The sequence below is a fragment of the Schistocerca americana genome, chromosome 5 (genome assembly GCF_021461395.2).
Source record: "Schistocerca americana isolate TAMUIC-IGC-003095 chromosome 5, iqSchAmer2.1, whole genome shotgun sequence".
In the NCBI taxonomy this organism is placed as follows: domain Eukaryota; kingdom Metazoa; phylum Arthropoda; class Insecta; order Orthoptera; family Acrididae; genus Schistocerca; species Schistocerca americana.
The window spans coordinates 470,668,787-470,695,972 of NC_060123.1; the positions used below are offsets into that span (position 1 = coordinate 470,668,787).

At 44.0% G+C, this 27,186-nt stretch overlaps 1 protein-coding gene across 1 annotated transcript in view; it reads left to right on the plus strand.

Moving 5' to 3' along the window:
• Nucleotides 1-27,186, plus strand: part of LOC124615994 (pickpocket protein 28-like) — a 262,701-nt gene that overhangs the window by 162,197 nt on the left and 73,318 nt on the right. Inside the window, exons 7-8 of the mRNA XM_047144203.1 lie at nt 11,108-11,378; nt 24,377-24,436. Coding sequence (XP_047000159.1) covers nt 11,108-11,378; nt 24,377-24,436 — 331 coding nt within the window. The remainder of the gene's footprint in view (nt 1-11,107; nt 11,379-24,376; nt 24,437-27,186) is intronic.

Below are 27,186 nucleotides of genomic sequence, written 5' to 3' on the forward strand. Positions count from 1 at the left end.
GTACATCAATGGGGATTTTCGCCATGTTATACGCAGTAGGTTACACTTACTAATATTGAGAGATAACTGCCAGTCATTACACCACGCATTTATTTTCTGCAAATCCTCATTGATTTGTTCGCAACTTTCGTGTGATACTACTTTCCTGTAGACTACAGCATCATCTGCAAACAGTCTAATGCCGCTGTTAATACCATCAACCTGATCGTTTATGTAAAGCGGAAAAAGACAGCGGACCTATTACGCTGCCCTGGGGCACACCTGAAGTTACGCTTGTTTCTGTTGAAGTCACCCTATTCAAGACGACACACTGCTCTCTGTCTGTTAGAAAACTTTCTACCCAACCGCATATGTCATCGGATAGACCGTAAGCGCTCACTTTTTGGAGCAAGCGACAGCGCGGAACTGAGTCGAACGCCATTCGAAAGTCGATAATATGGCATCAACCTGGGATCCGGTATCTAAAGCCTGTTATATATCATGCACAAAGAGGGCCAGCTGTGTCTCGCATGACCGCTGTTTCCTAAAACCGTGCTGGTTTCGGCAGATGAGTTTCTCAGAGTCTAGAAAGGTCATTATGTCTGAACACAAAATATGTTCCATGGTTCTACAACAAATCGACGTCAGTGAAACTCACCGGTAATTATGTGCATCCGATTTTTTAACCTTTTTATAGATTGCTATGACCTGGGCGTTCTTCCAGTCCCGTGGAACTCTCCGCTGTTCCAGTCATCTCTGATAGATGATGGATAAGAATGGTGCTATATTTGTAGCATAGTCAACATATAATCTCACGGGGAAACCGTCTGGGCCAGAGGCCTTCCTGGCGACTAAGAATCTTCTGGCTAATTCACTTTTTTTGCCAGGTAGTATAAAAGCCATCATCAACAAGACTGAATAAATTTGAAAGTAGGAGCGTTTAGAATTAGAGTCAAGTGTCCTATTCTCCAGGTAACTTACGTTACCTTCTACATTATTTTCATTGTGCTACTGTTTAACGTCCTTTACGCCTCGGGATTGTTAAAGTACTGAAGATGAGCTAATTCTGTAGGTTCCAAGTACATGAAGTTAAGTCTGCGACGGTGGTCATGTTAAAACTTTTTTACAGCTTGTGTCTGCAAATATCGAAATAGCCACGAGATGCGTGACAGAGTGACTGGACGAGGATGCTAATTAGTCTGTCTGTCTGTCGCCGCGCGAGGTCGAGGGCAACGACTGCCCCGTAATCTAACATACATGGCTGCAAGTCGCACGCTATGCGTGCGCATGAGCAAGCATGCATCTAAGGAAGGTCAGGAACAGATTTACATAGGACGTTAATGACGCCATCTGTAACCTTATGACCTACCACGAAACAGCAGTCTAGGTTTAGATGGGCAAAAGAAAGCAGTAGACTTTTCTTCAGACTGTCTTTGCGTGCCGGCCGCAGTGGCCATGCGGTTCTAGGCGCTACAGCCTAGAACCGAGCGACCGCTACGGTTGCAGGTTCGTATCCTGCCTCGGGCATGGATGTGTGTGATGTCCTTAGGTTAGTTAGGCTTAATTAGTTCTAAGTTCTAGGCGACTGATGACCTCAAAATTTAAGTCGCATAGTGCTCAGAGCCATTTGAACCATTTTTTTGTCTTTGCTTCTTTCTTCCGTTGCCTTCGCGCTTATAGTAGCAATCCGCTATTCTCTAATTCTTTGATATCCAAATACCGCTACTCTTATCACCTCTCGCTTATTCAACGAAGACGTATCCCGATTAACGGACATTTTCGAAGTTAGGTATTGAGCCGCCTTTAGCGGCGAGTTTTCACTCTTGTAGGATTTGCTCTGGCCCTCTAGTGTCGGTGCGACACATTTCAGAGACGGTGAATACTTTTAACGAAAAAAAAAACGAACGGGGACGCCGCTTGGTAGACTTCTGCACAGAGCATATTTGACCATAACTTTCGTTATAGGCTTAATATTGCAGCTTTTTTGTCTTTTTACTACACTACTGGCCATTAAAATTTCTACGCAAAAAGAAGAAATGCAGATGATAAACAGGTATTCATTGGGCAAATATATTATACTAGAACTGACATGTGATTACATTTTCACGCAATTTGGGTGCATAGTTCCTGAGAAATCAGTACCCAGAACAATCACCTCTGGCCATAATAACGGCCATGATTCGCTTGGGCATTGAGTCAACCAGAGCTTGGATGGCGTGTACAGGTACAGCTGCCCATGTAGCTTCAACACGATACCACAGTTCATCAAGAGTAGTGACTGGAGTATTGTGATGAGCCAGTTGCTCGGCCACCATTGACCAAACGTTATCAATTGATGAGAGATCTGGTGAATGTGCTGGCCACGGCAGCAGTCGAACATTTTCTGTATCCAGAAAGGCCCGTACAGGACCTGCAACATGCGCTCGCGCATTATCCTGCTGAAATGTAGGGTTTCGCAGGGATCGAATGAACGGTAGAGACACGGGTCGTAACACATCTGAAATGTAACGTCCACTGCTCAAAGTGCCGTCAATGCGAACAAGAGGTGACCGAGACGTGTAACCAGTGGCACCCCATACCATCACGCTGTGTGATACGCCAGTATGGCGATGACGAATACACGCTTTCAATGTGCGTTCACCACGATGCCGCCAAGCACGGATGCGACCATCATGATGCTGTAAACAGAACCTGGATTCATCCGAAAAAATGACGTTTTGCCATTCGTGCACCCAGGTTCGTCGTTGAGTACACCATCGCAGGTGCTCCTGTCTGTGATGCAGCGTCAAGGGTAACCGCAGCCGCGGTCTCCGAGCTGATAGTCCATGCTGCTGCACACGTCGTCCAACTGTTCGTGCAGATGCTTGTTGACTTGCAAACGTCCCCATCTGTTGACTTAGGGATCGAGACGTGGCTGCACGATCCGTTACAGCCATGCTGATAAGATGCCTGTCATCTCGACTGCTAGTGATACGAGTCCGTTGGGATCCAGCACGGCGTTCCGTATTACCCTCCTGAACCAACCGAATCCATATTCTGCTAACAGTCATTGGATCTCAACCAACGGGAGCAGCAATGTCGCGATACGATAAACCACAATCGCGGTAGGCTACAATCCGACCTTTATCAAAGTCGGTAACGGTATGGTAACACATTTCTCGTCCTTAAACGAGGCATCACAACAAAATTTCACCAGGCAACGCCGGTCAACTGCTGTTTGTGTATGAGAAATCGGTTGGAAACTTTCCTCATGTCAGCACGTTATAGGTGTCGCCACCAGCGCCAACTTTGTGTGAATGCTCTGAAAAGCGCAGTATCTTCTCCCTGTCGGTTAAATTTCGCGTCTATAGCACGTCATCTTCGTGGTGTAGCAATTTTAATGGCCAGTAGTGTATTTTTACTGGTATGTGGCACCTTCCAATTTCAGATACTTCGTCGTTTCGTAAATTTTGTTATTACAGTGGCATCGAAAGTCAACTGAGATGCTCCTCCCTCTGTCCGTTCTGGCCGAATGTGGCTGTGCGTTTCCATTTATCCGTGGTCGGCGAAATGATGTCCAACTGCGTTCTATTCTGGGAAAGGGGAAAGTAGTTCTGTGGCAACTAATACAACTGCTAGGAAAATAGAGCGAACTGTTTGAGGGTCTCGAGGCGGGCTGACCGCTGTGGCCGAGCGGTTCTGGGCGCTTCAGTCAGGAACCGCGCTGCTGCTACGGTCGCAGGTTCGAATCCTGTCTCGGGCATGGCTGTGTGTGATGTCCTTAGGTTGGTTAGGTTTACATAGTTCTAATTCTAGGAGACTGATGACCTCAGATGTTAAGTCCCATAGTGCTCAGAGCCATTTGAACCATTTCTCGTGGCGGGAGCATGAATAGTTTCCAGTTCATGAGCTTCATCTGTGTGGCGATACTGGTGTACACAGCAGATAGTATCCTGATAGTAACTTAAAAGATGAAGATCAAATAAACTATAACAAGTACGACGGGGTGAGGGTGATTAGGTGACACTGAGTGCATTGGAAAAGAAAATTGCATTGTGAAAGTAATAGACTAATTTACTATTTGGGGAACAACCTAACTGATGACGAGTGCAGATAAATGGAAACTGACAATACCGAGAAAAGCTTTCCTAAAAAAGAGAAATAAGTTAGCATAAAATGTAAATTTCAGTTTTAGGAAGACTTTTCATAGTATTCGAGTGGAGTGTAGACTTCTCCGCAAGTGACGCATGGACAGTGAACACTACGGTGAAGAAGAGAGTAGAAGCTTTAGAAAAATGCTGTAGATGAGATGGGTAGGTTAATGAAGTTTTTTTTTTTTTTGTCATCAGTCTTCTGAATGGTCTGATGCGGCCCGCCACGAATTCATCTCCTGTGCCAATCTCTTCATCTCCGAGAGGCACTTGCAACCTACGTCCTCAGTTATTTGCTGAATGTATTCCTATCTCTGTCTTCCTCTACAGTGCCTGAGTTTACCATTTCCAGATATGATTCGTTGCAGAGCTCGATTATCGGCAAAGCCCTGACGAGCTGGGAGTGGGACAGAGGATATTTCCAGTTCCAGGCTTAACCTTACACAACTAACGGAAACTTCCCAAACATCCTGTCTGGGATCGATGAACTGGAGCTATTTTTTCCTCTACCCCAAACAGTAGAGCGGACTGTGAGATGCTCTGCCCATTGGAAAGCTCGGTTCTTTTCAACCAAATACCAGGAGAACTGGTAGTGCGGGAGAAGTGTGTTGCAGCTCTCCCCGCTAATTTATCCTGTGCAAACCTCTTCCTCTCTGCAAACTACCGCAACCTACGTCCGTTTTAGCCTGCTTACTGTATTCAATGCTTTGTCTCTCTCTACAGTTTTCATACCCCACACTTCCATTGCGAATCTGACGATTCCTTCGTGTCTCAGGATGTGTCCTATCAACCGATGTCTTTTTTCCACAATTCTATTCAATAACTCCTCTAATTTGTTCGATCCACCCAGCTACCTCTTCTTGTATGGACTGTTTATCGTCAGCGTTTCGCTTCCGTACAAGCTCAACTTCTAACACTTAAATTTGTATGGTATGTCAGCAAATATCTCTTTTTCATAAACACTTGTTTTTACTATCGCCAGTCTGCGTTTTATATCCTGTCCGCTTCAGCCATCATCACTTATTTTGCTCCCGAAATAGTAAATCTTATAGAATAACCTTAGCGCATCATTCCGTAATATAACTCCGTCGGCATCACTTTATTTAATTTGGCTATGTTCCATTACTATTATTTTACGTTTGTTGTCATTCATCTTATAAACTCTTTACAAGACACAAACCATTCCCACTACAGCCGACATGTTCGTAGCGAGGGAATTCAGTAATTGTATTGATATTTAAATAAAAATTATATATTGTTTATTTTTCAGTCACAGTTCCACAACGGTTGTATTGTGATCTGTATTCCCCATACAGTCACGACGGATTACTGATCTACATCTACATCCATAGTCCGCAAGCCACCTGGCGGTGTGTGGCGGAGGGTACCTTGAGTACCTCTATCGGTTCTCCCTTCTATTCCAGTCTCGTATTGTTCGTGGAAAGAAGGATTGTCGGTATGCTTCTGTGTGGGCTCTAATCTCTCTGATTTTATCCTCATGGTCTCTTCGCGAGATATACGTAGGAGGGAGCAATATACTGCTTGACTCTTCGGTGAAGGTATGTTCTCGAAACTTCAACAAAAGCCCGTACCGAGCTACTGAGCGTCTCTCCTGCAGAGTCTTCCACTGGAGTTTACCTATCATCTCCGTAACGCTTTCGCTATTACTAAATGATCCTGTAACGAAGCGCGCTGCTCTCTTTTGGATCTTCTCTATCTCATATATCAACCCTATCTGGTACGGATCCCACACTGCTGAGCAGTATTCAATCAGTGGGCGAACAAGCGTACTGTAACCTACTTCCTTTGTTTTCGGATTGCATTTCCTTAGGATTCTTCCAATGAATCTCAGTCTGGCATTTGCTTTACCAACGATCAACTTTATATGATCATTCCATTTTAAATCACTCCTAAAGCGTACTCCCAGATAATTTATGGAATTAACTGCTTCCAGTTGCTGACCTGCTATTTTGTAGCTAAATGATAAGGGATCTATCTTTCTATGTATTCGCAGCACATTACACTTGTCTACATTGAGATTCAATTGCCATTCCCTGCACCATGCGTCAATTCGTTGCAGATCCTCCTGCATTTCAGTACAATTTTCCATTGTTACAACCTCTCGATATACCACAGCATCATCCGAAAAAAACCTCAGTGGACTTCCGATGTCATCCACAAGGTCATTTATGTATATTGTGAATAGCAACGGTCCTACGACACTCCCCTGCGGCACACCTGAAATCACTCTTACTTCGGAAGACTTCTCTCCATTGAGAATGACATGCTGCGTTCTGTTATCTAGGAACTCCTCAATCCAATCACACAATTGGTCTGATAGTCCATATGCTCTTACTTTGTTCATTAAACGACTGTGGAGAACTGTATCGAACGCCTTGCGGAAGTCAAGAAACACGGCATCTACCTGTGAACCCGTGTCTATGGCCCTCTGAGTCTCGTGGACGAATAGCGCGAGCTGGGTTTCACACGACCGTCTTTTTCGAAACCCATGCTGATTCCTACAGAGTAGATTTCTAGTCTCCAGAAAAGTCATTATACTTGAACATAATACGTGTTCCAAAATTGTACAACTGATCGACGTTAGAGATATAGGTCTATAGTTCTGCACATCTATTCGACGTCCCTTCTCGAAAACGGGGATGACCTGTGCCCTTTTCCAATCCTTTGGAACGCTACGCTATTCTAGAGACCTACGGTACACCGCTGCAAGAAGGGGGGCAAGTCCCTTCGCGTACTCTGTGTAAAATCGAACTGGTATCCCATCAGGTCCAGCAGCCTTTCCTCTTTTGAGCGATTTTAATTGTTTTTCTATCCCTCTGTCGTCTATTTCGATATCTACCATTTTGTCATCTGTGCGACAATCTAGAGAAGGAACTACAGTGCAGTCTTCCTCTGTGAAACAGCTTTGGAAAAAGACATTTAGTATTTCAACTACTGATGCAACTACATAAGTCTGAAGATGATCCAGGGAAACCAAAAGCAGCCATGGTGTAAGAAATTGGGCAACTGGGACTGAAAAACAAATGACTCAGTTTTTTAAAAACTATTCATTCTGTTCCATTCCTCTGCCATGTCCGTTGCCTCTTCTGACACAATCACAATGTCATCGGCAAAACGGATATACAGGGTGTTCGAAACCCGTCACAAACTTCTAGGTTTTGTTGAGGGGAGTGAATAGATAATATTCTGAACTGGAACCCATGTCCGGAAACGTACCATTTCCGTGCTGCAATCATTTCGCGACCACTTATGCAAATAACTGATTAGGCGTGACTCAGTACCTCATCTGTTCTACAATTCCAGTCATTAATAGCTGAAGATATTGCTCGTGTAATATTTGATGGGTTCTCTTCAACGTGATGCAATACAATCACTTACAACTCGGGTGTGCGGAGTCTTCTAGCAACACGGCAGTCGGACCTGCTGACAGTGCAGGTACCCTTTCTCGAAGCCATTGCGTAATTGTAGGGAAAACGCTAGGTGATGGAGTCGGACTCTGTCGAGAACTATCTTGATAAAGGCGCCGAGCAACTCTTCCTGTAGCGTGAGCTTCGCCATTCAGAAGGATAAATAAATGTCGCGTGCTTAGGGCCTCCCGTCGGGTAAACCGTTCGCCGGGTGCAAGTCTTGTGATTTGACGCCACTTCGGTGACTTTCGCGTCGATGGGGATGAAATGATGATGATCATGACGACACAACACCCAGTTCCTGAGCGGAGAAAATCTCCGACCCAGCCGGGAATCGAACCTGAGTCCTTAGGATTGACATTCTGACGCGCTGACCACTCAGCTACCGGGGGTGGACATTCAGGATGAAGTTGGTGTATTCTGCAAACGTGTACTCAAACATGTTGCTCTATCAGTCAGACACGTGAATGAGACTCGAACCAGGTAAGGGACGCAGGATAGACGTCAAATGACATCAGCCGACTCAACGTAACCACCCCTCCCCTCGCCGACCCACCCCCGTCTCGCACTCTGTGACAGCCATTCACATACCTACATAGCAAACATTTTCAAATGCTGTAGTACGGAAGCGGTAAACTTCCGGACATGGGTTCCTGTTCAAAATATTATGTACTCACCCCCCTCTACAAGTCCTAGAAGTTTGTAACGGGAATTTCTGAACACCCTGTATTTCAGCCAAATACCAGATGAACGTCTAGGCCGGCCGGAGTGACCGAGCGATTCTAGGCGCTACAGTCTGGAGCCGCGCGACCGCTGCGGTCGCAGGTTCGAATCCTGCCTCGGGCATGGATGTGTGTGATGTCCTTAGGTTAGTTAGGTTTAAGTAGTTCTAAGTTCTAGGGGACTAGATGACCTCAGAGGTTAAGTCCCGTAGTGCTCAGAGCCATTTGAACGATTAGTGGGGCAGGGATGGTCTCATCCAGATATATTTGAGAGGGAATTTAAAGTCCCGGGTTTGTATTACAAAGAAGGAAGCCCTCGAGAAAGCATTAGTTGGAATCGCGGAATTGGAGCGTTTGCTTTATTTCTGAGTATTTAGTGCAATTGTTCTTTTACTCTGTTTGGTATTAAAACCTGCCCTTATTTTCTGCACTGAACGTTCCTATCAGGAATACTTATTTTGTTTAAATAATGACAATGAACAGAGAGTACAACACACATAACCACATATGCTACGTACATGAAACTAATCGAAGCTGCTTGTAATCGCTTTTAAATAGTGGAAGCAAGACTAAAGACAAATCGTGATACGTTCATAGGATTTATCAACGTGGAAAAAGGGTACGACAACGTAAAATGGTGCAAGATCTTCGAAATTCTGAGAAAAATAGGGGTAAGCTATAGGGAGAGATGGGCAATATAGAATATGTACAAGAGCCGAGGGGGAATGACAATGGACGACCCAGAAAGAAGTCCTCGGATTAAAAAGTATGTAAGACAGACATGTAGTCCCTCGCCCCTACTGTTCGATCTCTACATCGAAGAAGCAATGATGGAAATAAAAGGAAGGTTTAGAGTGAGATTACAATTCGAGGTGAAAGCATGTCAATAATACGATTCACTGGTGACATTCCTATCCTCAGTGAAACTGAAGAAGAATTCCATGATCTGCTGAATGGAATGAACAGTCTAATGAGTAAAAATAATGGACTGAGAGTAAATCAAAGAAAGACAGAAGTATGGGAAGCAGCAGAAATGAGAACAGCGAGAAACTTAACATCAGGACTGATGGCCACAAGTAGATGAACTTAAGGATTTCTGCTACCTATGCAGCAAAATAATCAATGACGGACGGAGCAAGAAGGACGTCAAAAGCAGACTAGCACTGGCGAAAAGGGCATTCCCGGTCAATATGATTCTACTAGTATCAAACATAGTCCTTAATTTAAGAAATAAATTTCTGAGAATGTACATCTGGAGCGCAGCATTATATGGTAGTAAACCATGGACCGTGGGGAAAACCGGAGCAGAAGAGAATTGAAGCATATAAGATGTTGCACTACGGAAGAATATTGAAAATTAGGTGGACTCATAAGGTGAAGAATGAGGAGGTTCTACGCAGAATCGGAGAGGCAAGAACATGTGTAAAACACTGACAAGGAGAAGGAACAGGATGATAGGACATCTGTTAAGACGTCAGGGAATGACTTCCATGGTGCTAGAGGGAGCTGTAGGGGGCAAAACCTGTAGAAGAAGACGGAGATTGGAATATATCCAGCAAATAATTGAGGATATAGGTTGCAAGTGCTTGTCTGAGATCAAGAGGTTGGCACAGGAGAGGAACTCGTAGCGGGCCGTGTGACGTATAATTTTATGTACATATAAATTTTCGGTGCCTACAGTGTCACGTCTTTCAGTGTCACACAGATGTTTATTTTTAAAGGGGATCACTTAAGACTATTTCCATGGGTTCGCCCCTCAAATTTCTCCCTCATATCACAAAATTGTCGTCGGATGTAGTACAAGCTGAAAAAATAAATTCCTTTTAAAGCACAGTTTCGTATATAATTTATATTCAAAACCTTACACCTGTGTCACAGAACAAATTCTACATCGAGAATACTTTACACAAGTTTAAGGGAAGAAATGCTTCCGATAATTATTACAGTATTTAAAGAATATCAAAATATGAACCGGCTGAGATGAACAAACAGTACATGAGACTATGTTAATCAATTCAACTGTAAAAAACTAAGGAGCAAATTATTAGCAAAATAGAAGTATGCAAAAGTGAAATACCAAAATGAGCACTTCTCAATTGGGAGTTAATCAAAACAATCAGAATGGCTGAAAGAGAGCGCAATAACATGAGCCATAAACGAATAAGATCTAAGCAACTAAGCAAATAAGAGAATAGGCAAAAATGAGATGCCAACAAAATGAGAGCTGGCCGAACTCCGTCTGCACTTATGTACGGTTGCGCTCGTGGCGGCACCTCGCGGCCCGTACGCAACACGCGCGCCTGCGATCGCAATGCACTCTTAGCACTCGCGGCGGAGTCTAGCGGCCCGTACGCAAGTTGTGCGATTGCTGTCGCAGGTCGACCCTTAATCTATGAGGTTACAGCCGCAACAAACCAGTCAGAAGACTGATGACTCAAAAAAAGAAGTGTAGTTTCCTTTACTGCTTGCTCTACGTACAAACTGAACAACATGGAGGGATGGGTTCCAACACTGTCCCACTCACCTGACTGATGCCTCCCCTTCATGTTATTCAACTCTTATGTAGTTCTTGCTGTTTCCAACTTCAGTGCATAGACTCGTTTGATCTAGCTCTCTACGCTACTCTTTCCCTATGACATCCTCCCTAGCAGATCACTCCCGAAGATCCGAATGGAGGACTATTTAGCTTCCAAAATATTTTAGACAGGGGAACACCATCAGCATTATCCATGCAGTAGGGTGCATGCCTTCTGGAAATATGTTACTAACAGCCAATCGTACTAAAGATAAAAGTTGGAGAAATAGTGAGTGTAACAAGAAATAAGGGACTGGTGCTGTTATCCGACAGATGCTGCTGCATAGCCCGGGGGACTTCCCCAACATGAAGACGCAGTTCTTCCGCATCCCGGTCGACCGCGACGTGGTGGTCAGCGTGCAGCCGCGTGTCATGATGACGTCAGAGGCGCTGCACAGCTACTCACCCGACGGCCGGCGCTGCTACTTCTCGTCGGAGCGCAGCCTCTACTTCTTCCGCTACTACAGCGAGGAGAACTGCATGACCGAGTGCCTGGCCAACTTCACTGTCCAGCGGTGCGGCTGCGCTGCCTACTACATGCCCAGTGAGTACCAGGCGCCCCAAACAACCCGAGTTCACACGTTCTTCCAGATGTTCTCTCTAAATATTGATAGATCAAGCATGTACCTAACTGCTCGACTGTTAATATCATATCCTCAACATGTCGTGATTAGGCTAAAGAACATGGCTAAAGATTTTAATCTAGTGATGGGGCTTTTAATGGCATCAAAATCTCAGAAATAAAATAGTTATAAATAATGAAATCATAGAATAACTACGTCATTTCAGTAACCTAGGGTATAAAGTACCTTACTGCGAGTTTACCAATAACATAAGCAATTTCAAGAAATGTGTCGTATAATTACAGGATGTGAAGAGGTGAAACCCAGATGTCAACACACACAAAGTTCTGTGAGATGATGGCAGCATAGTTAACATACGATAGCGAGAACCAGATAATAGATAGATCAGACAAGAGGAAACTCGACGTTTCAGAGATGAGATTTTTAAGATTTGTGGAGGATTATATACCCTCAGGTTGAAAACGAGATGGAAATCATTTGCATATATAAAAATGAATCTTTCTCTCTCTCTCTCTCTCTCGCTCTCTCTCTCTCTGTCTCTCTCTCTCTCTCTCTCTCTCTCTCTCTCTCTCTCTCTCTCTGTGTGTGTGTGTGTGTGTGTGTGTGTGTGTGTGTGTGTGTGTGTGTCATAGGTCACTTGACTGATGTCAACTAAATTTCCTACACAGACCACTTATTTTGTGGGAAGAAGTACTGCGAACCACCTGTCTCCCACAGGGGTGGTATTGTGGGAGAAAAGGATTGATACTGCTGTGACATCTAGGTTGCCCTGAACGACAGGTGTGTCATGTGGGTAATGTCGTGTGGATGGGCACATCTGAGAAGAGAGGTATGGGAGGTGAAGATGAATACTGAGAGGAAGGAGGATGAATTGGACAAAGAGAAGTGGGAGTAGGAGATGGACAGAGAGACATGAGAGGAGGAACTAGACAGACAGAGAGGAGGATGAGGATATGTACATATAGAGGTGGAAGACTGAGACAAACATAGAGGGGAGGGTTGCTGGAAAAACAGAGGAGGGTAGAGGAGATGAACAGAGAGAGGTTGGAGGAGGGGATGAAGAGAGAGATGGCAAGGAGGAGATGGAAAGAGATAGGGGAAGGGTGAGATAGACAGAGAGAAGGAGGACAAGAAGAGGGCAGATAGAAAGGGGGATGGGTTGATGGACAGTCAGAGAGGAGGGAGGAGAACATGGACAGAGAGAGGAAGAAAGAGGGGATGGCCAGAGGGATGGATGAGATGCTCAGAGAGGGAGGAGGAGGGGCAATGGTAAGAGGTAGGTGGAAGCTGGAGAGGGCTAGTGGACAGGTGGAAAAGGAAGAGGGAAGAGGAGAAGGCAGTCAGAGAGGAGGGATGATGAGACAGTCAGAGCGAGGAATGTAGGATATGGTCTGAAAGAGGGGAAGGGGAGGATATATGACGTAAATGGAGAGGACCAGTAAGCAGATGATAAGTGAAGAGGGGCAGCAGGAGACGGACTGAGGGGAGGAGGAGATAAACAGAGAGAGTTGGGAGTAGGAGATGGACAAGAAGAGGTTGAGAAGGATATGGACAAAGAGATGTGGGAGAAAGAGATGGATAGAGAGAGTTTTGAGGAAAAGACAGACAAGGAAAAGGGGAAAAGGGGGAGAAGGAGATGGAAACAGACAGGGGGGGGGGGGAGAAAATGGACAGAGAGATGGACAAAGAAATAGATAGGAAGAGAAAGGGAGGAGGAGGAGGAAATGGATAGAAAAGAGGGCAGAGGAGGGGATGTGTGCATTATATGTGCTGTCTGCACCTGTGGGCGTAGCCGCCGGTAAAAGGATAGAGTACAGGGCAATAAATTAAAATGGAAAGCACATACAGGGTGGTCAGAATCAGTGTGGAAAGCTTGTAAAGGTGTTACAGGATAGGTTATGCTGAGAAATAATCGTTAAGAAAAAAATTCGATACGTTGCACCGTTTCCAAGTGACGAAGCTATTCTGAAAAGCAATGCCTCTGAATTTTTATGTGAAAACTCTTATAGCCTTTTACATAGAAGCTGCGTTTAATGTTCTACATCTTTGTTGTTCATGGTTACATGTTCGCAGTCCACTGCCACGAGAGGGCTTCAAATTGTATCGCATAAGATGGTAGTGTGCAAAGTAACTATATTGGTGCGTGAGAAACAGCGTGTTGTAATCGATTTTCGAGTTATCCCACCTGGATGCTCTACCATCTCATCAAATTCCCGCCACGCATCATCCACATTGAACATCTCCATATCTCTTGTACTATCCACAAACTAGATTCCAATTACATCATTCTCTCTTCTCTGGTCACCAACACTGGTATGGTGCTGCGCATCCCCAAATATACCCCTCAATCCCTACACCTAACACACTCCATATCCTATCCCAATGCATCCTCAACGAACTACCGCTGCCAGACAACGAGACCCGCCCTGATACTTATCCCTCCTACAAACTTTAGCTCTCCCTCCTCTATCCCACTCCACATCAGTGCTCTTCTCTTCCTTCCCTTCTCCATCCCCGTTCCTTTCCTTGTGTAACAGCTGCCCTGCATACTACTCCTCACCCTCTGTCTTTCCCACAGACTGTATTTCCCACTATTATTTGCCTCAACACTCACCTATCATCCACATTACAGAGCGAGATGATGCAATGGTTAGCACACTGTACTCACATTCAGAAGGACAATGGTTCAAACCCACGACTGGCCATCCTGATTTAGGTTTTCCGTGATTTCCTTAGATCGCTTCAGACAAATGTAGGGATGGTTCCTGTGAAAGGGCACGGTCGACTGCCTTTCCCATTCTTCCCCAACCTGATGGGACCGATGACCTCGCTGCTTGGTCCCCTGCCCCAGATCAACCAATCAGCCCATCACCCCATCGTTTTTCCTACCTAACAGATCCCTATCTTTCACCCACACTTCTCAACCCTATGGAACATACTCTCTCCTCCAACAATACTTCTCACTGTAGTGCAGGTCCTCAAGATTTTAAGTGAAAGTGCAGTGATTCCTATATTTTGGTTTTGCAAAGGTCCATCTTTGATTTTATTTAAAATAAAAAACAGCCCCAAATTTTCTTTCGATTTCGCATTACACACTCTTTTAATTTGCATGGCCGAAGAGCGGAGAACTTTACCGCTGACAGCCTGCCCCCTCGCCCCCCCCCCCCTCTCCCCACCGAGCATGTGTGGCGAGGGGGACAAAACACAATTTTTTAAAAAGTTTCACTTCAGACTTCCAATTGCCCATGTTCCGATTTGTAGAGCATTAACCTTTTTTCGTTCTCTTCGTGACAACTCTCTCCTCGATTTGTTAATGTTGTTGCTGCTGCTACTATTATTGTTGTGGACTTCCGTCTAAAGAGCGGTTAGATGTGGTAACATTACAGTTGAACTATGCAAATTAATCAAATTAATTACGCAAATTAGCCATTCCCACTTCCCCTCTTCCCTCCCCCTCCCCCATACTGTGATACTGCATAGACCGGAATTTCAAATTTTCGTGGGAATTTTGAATTTTAGGGATAGTTTCGAATTAAATGAGGGGAATATTTTGTCCCATGCCTCTTCTGACGTCCAATACCCACTCCCACCCCCCACCCAGGAATTGGCGGGGAATTCATAATGACAGATGCCATTTCTGGGACTCGAACCCCGGTCCTTCCGGGTGGAAAGGCCAAGTACATCCCTCTACGCAGAGAAACAGTCATTCCCTATCTGGCAGCAGGGGAGGAAACTTAGGTTAACGTACTTTATTTATTTTGGGTGGTAAACTGAAATAAAGATCGGTCCTAAATACGAAATTAATCATAAAGATCGCTCCTAATTACACATCTATATGCACAGCACTACACGAGGAGTGTCTGAAATCGCAGTACACCTCAAAAATTGATGATGTTCCACAACTGATGCTATCCCCCTGAAAAAAGATTACAATATCATCTGAAACTAGTAGCAGACATACTCAAAATAAATTGTAACTCTACATAGGATGATCCCTTTACCTACAAGTCGAAATAAAACTCTCATCTATACTTACAAATAACAGGGAAAAAGGCTGGAGTCGAAGGTACTATATTTATTTTTGGGGGAAATGTATTCAACTGACGAGATGTTGGTGTTGGACAGAGAGGAGTTTAATAAGTGTATTACCTGTAAGAATACAGCTGAGGCCTGTGTCTATAGCCTCCTGTAAGGGGAATGGAAGGAGGTGATAATGGATCGCCGGCCGGAGTGGCCGAGCGGTTCTAGGCGCTACGGTCTGGAGCCGCGCGACCGCTACGGTCGCAGGTTCGAATCCTACCTCGGGCACGTATGTGTGTGTTGTCCTTAGGTTAGTTAGGTTCAAGTAGTTCTAAGTTCTAGGGGACTGATAACCTCAGCAGTTAAGTCCCATAGTGCTCAGAGCCATTTGAACCATTTTTTGATAATGGATGACCGTAGGGGGAATGCTTTTCAGCAAACAATGCATGAATGCAGCGGGACGGACCGAAGATACACTTCGCAACTCATAGAGACTGTTGCCTGTGCTAGAGCTGTTTGTATTTCTGGAATGACTGGTCAGTCCACAGTGCAGAGGACGACACTGCGCATCCACCTCTATCGCTTTTTACTGACCGCGTGTGTGTCTCGCTGTTTGACATCAGAGTTTGCCACAAACACCTCCCGCTGCATTCATGCATGCTCTACTCAACATATATCCTGCAGCACAGTATTCGAAATTAAATAAACGGTGCTGTCTTTATTTCTCAACAACTTCGCCCTATTGCACTGCTCCCAAGAGCTGCATTCACACCTCCCGCTGCATTCATGCATGCTCTACTCAACATATATCCTGCAGCACAGTATTCGAAATTAAATAAACGGTGCTGTCTTTATTTCTCAACAACTTCGCCCTATTGCACTGCTCCCAAGAGCTGCATTCACACCTCCCGCTGCATTCATGCATGCTCTACTCAACATATATCCTGCAGCACAGTATTCGAAATTAAATAAACGGTGCTGTCTTTATCTCTCAACAACTTCGCCCTATTGCACTGCCCCCAAGAGCTCACCTTGGTGTAGCTGAAGAGTAACATTTATACTGATACATGGTAAGAAGGGATAGGGCAGCAAACGCTCACTGAGTTGTAGGAAGGCCACAATGCAAGCTATCACAACTGATGGTTCAAATGGCTCTGAGCACTATGGGACTTAACATTTGTGGTCATCAGTCCCCTAGAACTTAGAACTACTTAAACCTAACTAACCTAAGTACATCACACACATCCATGCCCGAGGCAGGATTCGAACCTGCGACCGTAGTGGTCACGCGGTTCCAGACTGAAGCGCTTAGAGCCGCACGACCACATCGGCCGGCCCACAACTGATGAATAATGCTTCACTGCTCTCGGAAAAAATCTTATAATATAGCAATTAAACACTGCTCGAAACCAAATAGCATTGATACTTCAAATACACACACACACATACACCCCCCCCCCCCCCACACACACACACAGAGGCGTGCACACACACACTGATCATGGTAAATGCTTCACTGCTGTCATAAAAACAATCATAGAATCCAAAAATTAAGTCCACTCGGAAAACGATCAGCTATGATGATTCAAAAAACACACACACAAAGGCGCACACAAGCAGGTCATGGTAAATATTTCACTACTCTCATAAGAGAAATACATCGATATTAACATGAAAAACCCACCACACGCCCTCCCCCACAACGAAACAAAATGCATTATTCATCAGAAATTAACGAAAACTCCGACGCCACCATAATGGCATGTTATACTCGGCTTGTGTTAACAGACTAAGAACTCCAGAATCACTACCTCAATCCTCCTACCCCTCCTCCATCTCTCCCCTCTCTCAAGCCTCGCAGAAGTGGAAACAATTTCCTGGTCTGTTCTTAGAATCTGTAGCCTCTGGTGCACAAACAGTTCCATCAGCTTGTCGGCCGAGCATGTGGTCGGCCGGCCGACAAAAGCTACACATAAACAGGGTGGTCCATTGATTGTGACCGGGCCAAATATCTCACGAAATAAGCGTCAAACGAAAAAACTACAAAGTACGAAACTTGTCTACCTTGAAGGGGGAAACGAGATGGCGCTATGGTTGGCCCGCTAGATGGCGCTGCCATACGTCAAAGGGATATCAACTGCGTTTTTTAAAATAGGAACCTCCATTTTTATTACATATTCGTGTAGTACGTAAAGAAATATGAATGTTTTAGTTGGATCACTTTTTTCGCTTTTTGATAGATGGCGCTGTAATAGTCACAAACGTATGGCTCAATTTTAGACGAACAGTTGGTAACAGGTAGGTTTTTTAAATTAAAATACAAAACGTAGGTACGTTTGAGCATTTTATTTCGGTTGTTCCAATGTGATACATGTACCTTTGTGAACTTATCATTTCTGAGAACTCATGCTGTTACAGCGTGATTACCTGTAAATACCACATTAATGCAATAAATGCTCAAAATGATGCCAATCAACCTCAATGCATTTGGCAATACGTGTAACGACATTCCTCTCAACAGCAAGTAATTCGCCTTCCGTAATGCTCGCACATGCATTGACAATGCCCTGACGCATGTTGTCGGGCGTTGTCGGTGGATCACGATAGCAAAGATCCTTCAACTTTCCCAAGAAAGAAATCCTGGGACGTCAGATCCGGTGAACGTGCGGGCCATGGTATGGTGCTTCGACGACCAATCCACCTGTCATGAAATATGCTGTTCAATATCGCTTCAACCGCACGCCAGCTATGTGTCGGACATCCATCATGTTGGAAGTACATCGCCATTCTGTCATGCAGTGAAACATCTTGTAGTAACATCGGTAGAGCATTAGGTAGGAAATCAGCATACATTGAACCATTCAGATTGCCATCGATAAAATGGGGGCCAATTATCCTTGCTCCCATAATGCCGCATCATACATTAACCCGCCAAGATCGCTGATGTTCCACTTGTCGCAGCCATCGTGGATTTTCCAGTGCCCAATAGTGCATATTTATGCCAGTTTACGTTACCGCTATTGGTGAATGACGCTTCGTCGCTAAATAGAACGCGTGCAAAACAACTGTCATCGTCCCGTAATTTCTCTTGTGCCCAGTGGCAGAATTGTACACGACGTTCAGAGTCGTCGCCATGCAATTCCTGGTGCATAGAAATATGGTACGGGTGTAATCAATGTTGATGTAGCATTCTCAACACCGACGTTTTTGAGATTCCCGATTCTCGCGCAATTTGTCTGCTACTGATGTGCGGATTCGCCGCGACAGCAGCTAAAATACCTACTTGGGCATCATCATTTGTTGCAGGTCGTGGTTAACGTTTCACATATGGCTGAACACTTCCTGTTTCCTTAAATAACGTAACTATCCGGCGAACGGTCCGGACATTTGGATGATGTCGTCCAGGATACCGAGCAGCATACATAGCAGACGCCCGTTGGGCATTTTTATCTCAATAGCCACACGTCAACACGATATCGACCTTTTCCGCAATTGGTAAACGGTCCGTTTTAACGCGGGTAATGTATCACGAAGCAAATACCGTCCGCATTGGCGGAATGTTACGTGATACCACGTACTTATACGCTTGTGACTATTACAGCGCCATCTATCACAAAGCGAAAAAAGTGGTCCAACTAAAACATTCATATTTCTTTACGTACTACACAAACATGTAATGAAAGATGTGGGTTCCTATTAAAAAAAAACGCAGTTGATATCCGTTTGACCTATGGCAGCGCCATCTAGCTGGCCAACCATGGCGCCATCTGTTTTCCCCCTTCAAGCTAGACGAGTTTCGTTCTTTGTAGTTTTTTCGTTTGATGCATATTTCGTGAGATATTTGGCCCGGTCACTATCAATGGACCACCCTGTATAATAGGCCATGACTTCAGCGGGCAACAGAACAAAGCAAGATAAATGACGGCTATTCTGAACAAAGATGACCGCATGTTGTTTGTCTAAAAGTGCAGCTGCGGCTGCCAATGGGACACGCCCAACGTCACCTGAAGTGGCCTCAGCAAGTGCTCGCAGTTCTGAAAGAGAGGAAACATTTCAGTGTAAGAGTTGTATTTAATCTCAGTGCACCTCATACAAGCGAGCATATATATATAATATATATTTATAAGCACACAACCCCGACAATAATAAAAGCCATGTTTCTCTCTTAGGAAATGAAACACTTAAAGTAGTGAAAGAGTTCTGCTATTTCGGAAGCAAAATAACTGATTATTGTCGACGTAGATTGGATATAAAATGTAGACTGGCAATGGCAAGGAAAGCGTTTCTGAAGAAGAGAAATCTGTTAACATCGAGTATAGATTTAAGTGTCGGGAAGTCTTTTCTGAAAGTATTTGTATGGAGTGTAGCCATGTCTGGAAGTGAAACATGGACAATAACTGGTTGAGACAACAAGAGAATAGAAGCTTTCGAAATGTCGTGCTACAGAAGAATGCTGAAGATTAGGTGGGTAGAGCACGTAACTAATGAGGAGGTACTGAATAGAATTGGGGAGAAGAGGAATCTGTGGCACATCTTGACTAGACGAAGGGATCGGTTGATAGGACCCGTTCAGAGGCATCAAGAGATCACCAATTTAGTATTGGAGGGAAGCGTGGATGGTAATATGGTAGAGGGAGACCAAGAGTTGAATACTCTAGGCAGATTCGGAAGGATGTAGGCTGCAGCAGTTATTCAGAGATGAAGGGGCTTGCACACCTTAGAGCAGCATGGAGAGCTGCATCAAACCAGTCTCTGGACTGGAGACCACAACAACAACAACGACAACGGGTATGTTACGATATTACAATGCCCTTTCGTTAATTTTCGATATATGATGTATTGTGCTTCATTGTGTGTATGGGTGGGTAGTGTTTTTTCTCGCATTAATTTTAATGTTTTTATTTGCGAGAGCAGTGAAACGTTTACCATGTGTGTGTGTGCGTGTGTGTGTGTGTGTGTGTGTGTGTGTGTGTGTGTGATTGAATCATCTAGACTGTTTGGTTTCGAGTGCTCTTTAATTACTGGATTGTGTGATTTTTTCTGAGAACAGTGAAGCATTTTCCATCAGTATGGCAGCGTGTATTGGCCTTTCTACAACTCAGTGATGATTCGCTGTCCTATCACTTCTTACTCTATACAGTGTACATGGTACTCATCAGCTACACCTAGGTGATCTCTCAGTGGCAGTGGAATAGGACGAAGTTGTCGAGAAATAAGGAGAGCACCGTCTACTTAATTTCGAGTATCAGTGCTGCAGGATGAATGTTGAAAAGGGCACGCATAAACGCAGTGGGAGATGTTTGTAGCGAACTCTGATGTCAAGCAACGAGACACACACACGGTCGGTAAAAAGCGAGAGCGGTGGATGCACACTGTCGTCTACTGCACTATCAAATGACCAGCCATTCCAGAGGCACGGGGTCCCGGGTTCGATTCCCGGCGGGGTCAGGGATTTTCACCTGCCTCGAGATGACTGGGTGTTTGTGTTGTCCTCATCATTTCATCATCATCCAGGAAAGTGGCGAAATTGGACTGAGCAAAGATTGGATAATTGTACGGGCGCTGATGACCACGCAGTTGAGCGCCCCACAAACCCAACATCATCATCTCAGCCATTCCAGAAACACGAACAGCTCCAGCACAGTCAATAGTCTCTATGAGTTGTAAAATGAATCTTCACTTCATCCCGCTGCATCACCATTATTTGGTGAAAAGTGTTCCCCCTACACTCATCCATTATCAGCTTCTTCCATTCCTCTTCCATTCCTCATGTAGGAGGCTATAGACACAGACTTCAGCTGTGTGCAGACTTATTAAACTCCTCTCTGTACAACGCCAACATTTCCTCTGTTGAACATATTTCCTGCCAAAAATAAAGATGGTACCTTCCACCCCAGTCTTCTACCGTTAATTCACAAATGGAGCAGAGAGATTTATTTCGACTTGTAGGTAAAGGGATCATCCTATGTAGAGTTACAATTTATTTTGAGTGTGTCTGCTACTAGTTTCGAGTAGTATTGTGAATTTCTTTCCAGTAGGATAACATCAGTTTTATGACATTGTCAGTTTGATTTGTTTGCAGTTTTAGGTCCTTGTGTTGCGTTGTGCATATGGAAGTGTAATTAGGACAGATCTTTATGATTAATTACGGAATTAGTATAGATCTTCAGTATACCACCCAAAATAAATAAAGTACACTAATCTAACCTTCCTCTCATGCAGGTGGATAGAGACTGACCGTTTCCCGCCAAAATCCGCAATTCCCGCCAATACGTCAGGTTTGGAAAAGGAAGGGACGGGGATGGCTATTTTTCATAGTTACATTGATAAATTTGCGTAATAAAATTTTGATGTTACCACTGTACCAGTCTGGGTGGAGGGAGAAGAAATTTGGCAACAGCGTAAAATGTCCTTGTATCGCCTCTGCCCTCCTACTTACGTCCACTTGAACCTGCTTTCTGAAAACAAGACTAGGTCTTCCTCTACAATTTTTATGCCTCACATTTCCCTCCACTGCCAAATTGACTTCTCCATGAAGACTCAAGTTGCGTCCTGTTAACTGAACCCCTCTTTTAGTTAGGCTGTGCCACAAATTTATTCTCTCCCCCCATTCCATTCATTACCTGCACATTAGTTATTTGATCCTGTCTTCAGCGTCCTTTTGTAGCACCACATTTCAAAAGCTCTGTTTCCTTCTTGTCTGAACTGCCTCTCCTCTACGTTTCACTTACGTACAAGGCTACACTCCAGATGAAAATCTTGAGAAAATTTTTCCTAATATTTACATTTAATTATAATGTTAACGCATTTCTCTTTTTTGCAGGCTTTTTTTTGTTTTTGCCGGTCTCCATTTTAATATTCTCTCCTGGATATTAAGGTCTATTACACATTCATGCCCAAGGTCCGAATACAAACTAGTTCACCTCCAGAATTTTTTGCAAACGGTGCTGTCATCATGAGAATATTTCATGAGACAGAGTGTCCTTTGAATACACTTTTTACGTCTTCTGTGCAGTGACTTCCGTTGTCAACTACACGCTTATGGCACTGACAGTGCCAATCTCTTCGCCTAGAGAATGTACTTATGCACTCCCAAAAGCAGGACAGTTTTCTAGATTACTATACACTCCACGATCCTCTTGATAATTGTTGCCTGCCCCCTCTACACTCCATCTCAACTCTTCTGCAATGTCTTTTGAAGGTACTATGTTCGATAATAGGACAATGAGCAGAGGGTGGTTACATCGGAATCCACATGCGGCTAACTAAAATGACTGCTTCTAAGAAGCCATCGTTCGTCTTGAGTTACTATCATTGTCAGATAGAGGGTTATTTCGAATGAATCTGTTCTCGCCAATAAGAAAGTAAGATATATGGATTTAAACTTAACTAGCCGGTCCATCTGAGTAGTGTTGAATGTGTCGTAGCCCAGGCTCATGCATTATTACTGGCAGTGTCGGCCATCATTAGCCAATCAACCATTGCATTAAGGTTCATTTCATTTATATCGCAACTGTCCTCGCTATCGTAATCGTGTAAACAATTCTACGTTTAAAAATTTCAGTACCACTCACTACATTTAAAACTCGGTGTGCCACGTAGCTCATGGCAAAGGCGTGTAAACTTCGGCTCACTCGTGATGTTGAAGCTTTCCACAAGTTAACCGGAATTCGATACTCGTAACTTTCTACATAGTTGCTATTTCGAATGTACGATGGTTGACTGAAAAGTAATGCCTCCACCTTCGTAACTCTTCAACAGTTGGCAGCATTGGTATGTGGCAGGTTCTGGCTTGTTCCGTAGCCTTTTCTCTACAGCTCCAGTTGGCGGGAAGCACATAATTTCAAAACTTTACAAATTTTCACACAAAACGATGAAAGGAAAAATTTTATCACTTTCTACATTTTCGCTGTTCATGCAATCGAGCTTCTGCATTAGGGAAGACGTTTTAATTGATTACTTCTTCACTACTGACACTATTTGCAAAATACCGTTAAGATAGTATGCACATACACCACTTAATGTACCTGCAATATTATATTATTGTATGACAAATAGATCAGGAGATATGGGGTCATAAACTTTGAGACAGTAACCTAGCTTCTGCTTAGGAGCGCAAATTACCCAGACAACATTCGTACAGTATTTCATCATGAGAGTTCAGCCACTTCCAACAAACTTTGAGGATAATTTCAAACCGTTCCTAAGCTTTTTCTCTTTTACATGCTTAAAGTGGAATATTTAAGACATGAACTCAGTTGTAAAGTGGTCCGCCTGCTTAGTTGGGTGGTGACGTGCTTGCTTCCCAATGCAAGCGGGCCCGAGTTCGGTTCCCGCCGGGGTTGGGGATTTTCTCCGCTCGGGGAGTTGGTGTTGTGCTGTCCTCATCATCATTTCATCCTTATCACCGGCGCGCAAGTCGCCCAATGTGGCGTCGAATGAAAAAAGACTTGCACTTGGCGGCCGAACTTCCCCGAATGGGGCCTCCCGGCCAACGATGCCATACTTTCATTTCATTTTGCTTGTAAAGTAACCACACGTCTGAAGCCATTTTATACATCATAATTCGATTCTTTAAAGAATCGAGGGTCGACTGGTTTTATAATTAATTTGCAATGTGTGCAGTACATATATTTTTTTTAATTACGCATGGCCTATTTACTGCACTATGTACTTTCACTAATGTATTACATGTGTTAAAACGTAGTTTATAAACCATACTATTTAATTTCACTTGTAAACTGTATATATTAAGTTTTTTAATTACGCATGGCTTATTTACTGCACTATGTACTTATACTCATGTATTACTGTGTTAAAACGTAGTTTATAAACCATACTATGTAATTTCACTTGTAAACTGTAGCATTATAAGTGAATTCGTTTATAACGGACATGTTGTAAGTCAAGTTGACGACATGACTTGAATTATTTACAGGAAAGAAGAATGTTCCGATCTGTGGGGGTGCTAGAATGCGTTGCATAAAAATTGGAGAAGGTACGTAGACAATTAAAGCACAACACATGCTGAATATATCTGGTGTTTCTATTATATAACGTGTGGATGTACAACGGTATGACGTTATGAACTTCCAGCTTCTTCTGTTGACATCCACTGGATAGTTATTTAATTGCATGGAATTTTTGTTTGCATGCCTAACACATCTCTCGACGACTGCTAAGGAACAGTGCCGTTCCACACCCGTCGCATCGCTACAGTGGTGTCTCAGGAGGGGAAGGACGCAGAAAAGCATTTTGTACTAACCCCCTGGATCGTGCCAGCCAAATGGCGGATGTCTCATGGAAGTAGGCCAGCCTTGGAAGGGCATAGATTTGGAGGATCCTGTCACCTCCAGCTGCGGGCCAGTTTGCACTGATACAACAGTAAACTCTGGGCATGAGACGGTGACCCATATGAGAATGACTTTTTTTCTCCTCCTTTTAAGTCCTCAGTCTTCTGATTGGTTTGATGCTGTCCGCCACGAATTCCTCTCTTGTACCAACCTCTCCACTTCAGGACAGCACTTGCATCCCACGTCCCCAATTATTTGTTGATGTATCCCAACTCTGTCTTTTCCTTACACTCTACAGCTCCCTTTAACACCATGGAGGCTATTCCCTCCAACATTTTCCAAATGTTCCTTTCTTTTCATCCTCATTCCTTACCAGTCCAATTGATTTTCAACATCCTTCGGTAGCACCATATTTCAAATGCATCGAATCTATTCTACTCCGGTTCCTACGGTCTGTGATTTACTACCAAAAAATGTTGCGCTCTAAACGAACATCCTCATAAATTTCTTACTCATTCCTTACCAGCCCACTTGATTTTCAAGATCCTTCAGTAGCATCACATCTCAAACGTTTCGATTCTCTTCTGTTCCGTGTTCCCCACAGTCCATGATTTACTACCAAAGAATATTGTACTCCCAATGTACATACTCAAAATTATCTATGTTTGATACCAGTAGACTTCTCTTGACCAGGAATGCCTTCTTTGCCTTCGCTAGACTGCTTTTTATGTCCCGCTTGCTTCGTCCGTCATGGGCTATTTTGCTTAGAAGGTAGCTGAATTACTTAACTTCGTCTACTTCATGATCATCAATTTTGACGTTACGTTTCTCGCTATTATCATGTCTGCTACTTCTCATTACATTTGTCTTTTTCCCGTTTACTGTCAGTCCACAATCTGTACTCTTTAGTGTTCACTCGATTTAACAAATTCTGTAATTCTTCTTCATTTCAGCAGTGTCATCAGCGAATCTTATCACTGATACCCTTACACCCTGAATTTTAATCCCACGCTTGAACCTTTCTTTTATTTCCGTCACTACTTCTTCAATGTACAGATTGAACAGCAGGGGCGAAATATTGCATCCCTGTCTCACAGCCGGCCGGGGTGGCCGAGCGGTTCTAGGCGCTACAGTATGGAACCGCGCGACCGCTACGGTCGCAGGTTCGAATCCTGCCTCGGGCATGGATGTGTGTGATGTCCTTAGGTTAGTTAGGTTTAAGTAGTTCTAAGTTCTAGGGGACTGATGACCTCAAAAGTTAAGTCCCATAGTGCTCAGAGCCAAGCCTGTCTCACACCTAGCCAGTTTTAATCCAAGCACTTTATTCTTGGTCTTCCAATCTTATTGTTCCCTCTTGGAATTTGTACATATTGTTATCGGCAATCTTTCTCTGTAGCTTACTCCCATTTTTCTCAGAATTTCGAACATCTTGCAACATTTTACACAGTCAAATGCTTTTTCTAGGTTCACGAATCCCATGACCGTGTCTTGATTTTTCTTCATTCTTGCTTCCATTATGAAGCACAACGTCAGAACTGCCTTTGTGGTCCTGTACTTTTCCTAAAGCCAAACTTATCTCATCTAACACATCCTCTATTTTCTTTTCCATTCTCGTGTACACTGAGGTGACAAAATTCATGGGATACATCCTAATATCGTGTCGGACCTCCATTTGCCTGGCATAGTGCAGCAACTCGAAGTGGCATCGACTCAACAAGTTGGTGGAAGTCCCCTACAGAAATATTGAGCAATGCTGCCTCAATAGCCGTCAATAATTGCGAAAGTGTTTCCGGTGCAGAATTTTGTGCACGAACTGACCTCTCGATTATGTCCCACAAGTGTTCGATGGGATTCATGTCGGGCGATCTGGGTGGCCAAACCATTACCTTGAACTGTCTAGAAACTTCTTCATATCAATCATGAGCTGTTGACTGGTGACATAGCACATTGTCATTCATAAAAATTCCATCATTATTTGGAAGCATGAAGACCATGAATGGGTGCAGATCGTCTCCAAGTAGCCGAACATTCAATTGGACCATTCAATTGGACCAGTGAACACAGTCCGTACCATATAAAGACAGTCAACACCATTACACAGCCACCACCAGCTTTCCCAGTGCCTCGTTGACAAGTTAAGTACACGGTTTCGTGGAGTCTGCGCCACACTCGAACCCTACTATCAACTGAAATTGGGATTCATCTGACCACACACAGTTTGCCAGTCGTCACGAGCCAAGGAGAGGCACTGCGAGCGATATCGTGCTTTTAGCAAAGGCACTCTCGTGGGTCATCTCCCGCCATAGCTCATTAGCGCCAAATTTCGTCGCACTATCCTAACGGAGTAGGCTGTCGTACTCCTTGCATTGATTTCTGCGGTTATTTCATGCAGTGTTGCTTTTCTGTCTACGCAAACGCAGCTGCACTGGGTCGTTAAGTGAAGGCTGTCGGCCGC